Genomic DNA, 3,037 nt, shown 5'->3' with positions numbered 1-3,037 from the left:
ATTTGGGCAGCGTTATGCAAATCTTCCCACATCGTGACGTAGGTATGTTGGGGCGTGTTAGAACGAGCCATTTTAGGTAGGTGTGGCTGACTCTTAACTTTTATAAAGAATATCTCTTTGGATTTGAGACTTTAGTCTTTGCAACTTTACAGATCTTCTTTATGCACCAAGAGCTTGTAACACTCCAAAGAGGAAGGAAAAATTTAAATCGCATCATATGACCCCTTTAAGGTGTTTTAAAATTTCTTTGTGATATATAAATGTATTCATTTATAATGACAATGCTCATGTTTTGTCAATGCTCTGTCCAATAACAATCCTAGCACTAGAGTAGCAAACTTTTGCTATGGTTACATCCTAATGTAAACTAAAGTAAAAGTAAAGTTAATGTAGTTCTGAGAAAACTTCTAGCATCATTTGTTTGCCACTTGGTTTGATATTTTGTATCTGATGCAATGAAATTGAGAATTTTTTATGCGTGACTTAAATATCCAAGTGCACCACTCAATGAAGTTATCAAATACTTTGGTTCAGTATTGCAGCCACAAAAGGCCTTTTAGACACAAGTGTGTTGTACATATTCTGTATTTACCCATATGGCCAGCTAAACTACAAGCAATCCTTTCGTACCGCTAGTACTTCAAATGATTGACTCTATTTGTCACCACAAAATTGAGATCTCAATTTTGCAGCTTCTGAATGGAAGATAAATAGACCTTTCTGGATAATTGAAGCCATATTTTCAGTGTGAACAAGTGCACTTGCAGGGATATGAAACCAATGATTGTGTGAACAATAGGTTTGACTTGAGTTGCATAGTACTTTGAAACCAATAGAGTGCCCTCAAGTCAGTGACTGCTTCCTTTAATCTTCTTCCTCTGAACACAACTAGACATCTCTTCACTCACTTTTACAGTGTCATCCTTAATTTTTCATCTTTTTTGTTATGACATCAATTTTCTCACAAACCTAGACGCCATGTCTTGTTTTTGCATGCTATATCTGCTTTTCCTTATCTATTTCTTTCATTTTTTTCTTTCATGCATGCTTTTCCTCTTCAGAAGGGGTAGACTTCTGAATTCTGCTACCGTGCTCCAAGATGACGGCCTCAAGAAAGGTTTGCGTTGTTGTTTGAAGCATGAAACCTTGGTGGATTCAGGTTAAGGCCGAAACCCTCTGATTCATTTACTGGTGCTGGTGAAGTATGAAGCTATAGTGGGTACATAAAATACTTCATAAAAAAACATTTGGGGTCTAATGAGCTAATATATAGCATCTTCTCAAATTCTATTACCAAATTCTATTACTATTTTTGACCTTTCTGACTCCTGCTGCTCTGTACATTTGACTCTTTGAGCTTTAAAAATCAGCATTTTGCATGGATTAAATTACAAATTAAATTCATTAAAATCATGGTCATAGGTTCATGTTCAGTGTTGTCTTCCTGATGAAATTGGAAAGTCCCTAATCAAATTTTTTGTTTATTCAGGCTAGTTTTATTCCTGTACTAGTGAAAGTTTTTATTGTATGACCTCATTTTGTGGAAAAACAATAAATGTATGCAATGCGCTATGTTCTTTAAAAATGATGATGAATGGGGCCAGTTCGCCCTTGTGATTAACCTGAGTCCACCAAGGCCTTGGCAATTGTGCTGTGACTTTGCATTAACAGTAGTCCATTCATCCTGTATGTGTGTACATGTGCACATGTGTGTGAGTTTGCATTAATTCCTAAACTCAGGTGGCATTCATTTTCTCAGCACAATCCTATACCTCACTATCCTCACGGCACTGTCTGTCATAATGTTTGCCCTCTGTGATGCTGTATTAGGTCATTCAGTCGTGTCTGATTTTAGGCTTTATGTGTCTGAAGTCTGATGTATTAAAAAAACATCTGAAACATTTGTGGAAGTCTATGAGGCACTGCTTATGAACCTTGTCAGTGTAAAGTTATATTCAGTCTTACAAATTGTGTAATGACTGTGCAAATCTTTTACAATAACAGACAAAAAAAGGACAATTTATGCAAATGTAATGCTCAGTTCTCTTTTTTCAAATAAAAACTAAAGAAATAATAAAATAAAGTGCTTTTAAAAAAAACATTCTTTGCTTTTTTAACTGCTATACTTGCCTCATAGACGTCCATTGCAATTGCAAGTGGTAAATGTTAAAATCGTTGTCTTTCATATTCAACAACAAGTCTCAGATGTTATCCATAGGGCTTGAGGTGTTCTCAGAAATTTACACACAGGATGTTACTACAAAGTTACTTGTAAGATGTCCGGCAGTCATAAGCGCCTGCATTCAGTGCTGATCTTAAAGTTGATTTTTGATTCTGTTGAGCAAAGCCAGTGTCACACAAGCTTTGGTTGTCCTCCGGCAAGTGTGAGAGTCAGTCAAAGAGCCGTCACTCTGTTTGTCAGTACCATCTCAAAGCAACACATGACTGACTGGGTCTGTAAATAAAGCATGAAAGGGCACTGCAACGATGCTCTTGGTTCAGACTCCCTGTCATTCAGAAACCCCTAAAAACATCTTTTCAGATTCATCCTTCTTTAGTCCTCTATATTTCACACAGAATCTGTAATCTGTAAAGCATGTAAAAGTGACACAGATTGAGTATATAGTATCATTAGTGATCATCAGTCACATGATTGATGGCTCCTCTATTACTGTTTATAGTGAGTTGGTATTCTTAAAGGGGTGGTTCATTGCGATTTCACTTTTTTAACGTTAATTAGTGTGTAATGTTGCTGTTTGAGCATAAACAATATCTGCAAAGTTACGAAGCTGAAAGTTCAGTGCAAACGGAGATATCGTCTTTTAAAATTCTGGCAGTTTAATGCCTACAAAAACGGCTGGTAGAGACTACAACAAGTTACTTCCCGGGTTCGTGACATTACAAACCCAGATAAACCCCGCCCTCAGGAAAAGGCAGCAAAGGGGGTGGGGCCATGCAGCGCTGCTTTAGAGAAGAGGAAGAGAAAACTAAAGGTGCACGTGTATGTAACCATGGTTCCCCGAAGGGAACGAGACAC

General features: G+C 37.2%; 1 protein-coding gene across 1 annotated transcript in view; it reads left to right on the top strand.

The window, feature by feature from the left end:
• Positions 1–1,079: 1,079 nt before the first annotated feature.
• The window catches only part of LOC107710660 (liprin-alpha-2-like), a gene marked incomplete at its 3' end in the record, with an annotated part of 51,029 nt that continues 49,071 nt past the window's right edge, over positions 1,080–3,037 (top strand). The window contains exon 1 of the mRNA XM_016515490.1: positions 1,080–1,117. Coding sequence (XP_016370976.1) covers positions 1,100–1,117 — 18 coding nt within the window. The remainder of the gene's footprint in view (positions 1,118–3,037) is intronic.

Source organism: Sinocyclocheilus rhinocerous, unplaced genomic scaffold, assembly GCF_001515625.1.
Source record: "Sinocyclocheilus rhinocerous isolate Xijiao unplaced genomic scaffold, SAMN03320098_v1.1 scaffold357, whole genome shotgun sequence".
Lineage (NCBI taxonomy): Eukaryota > Metazoa > Chordata > Actinopteri > Cypriniformes > Cyprinidae > Sinocyclocheilus > Sinocyclocheilus rhinocerous.
The sequence above is the reverse complement of the archived record's forward strand: the minus strand, read 5'-3'. Positions and strand labels throughout refer to the sequence as shown.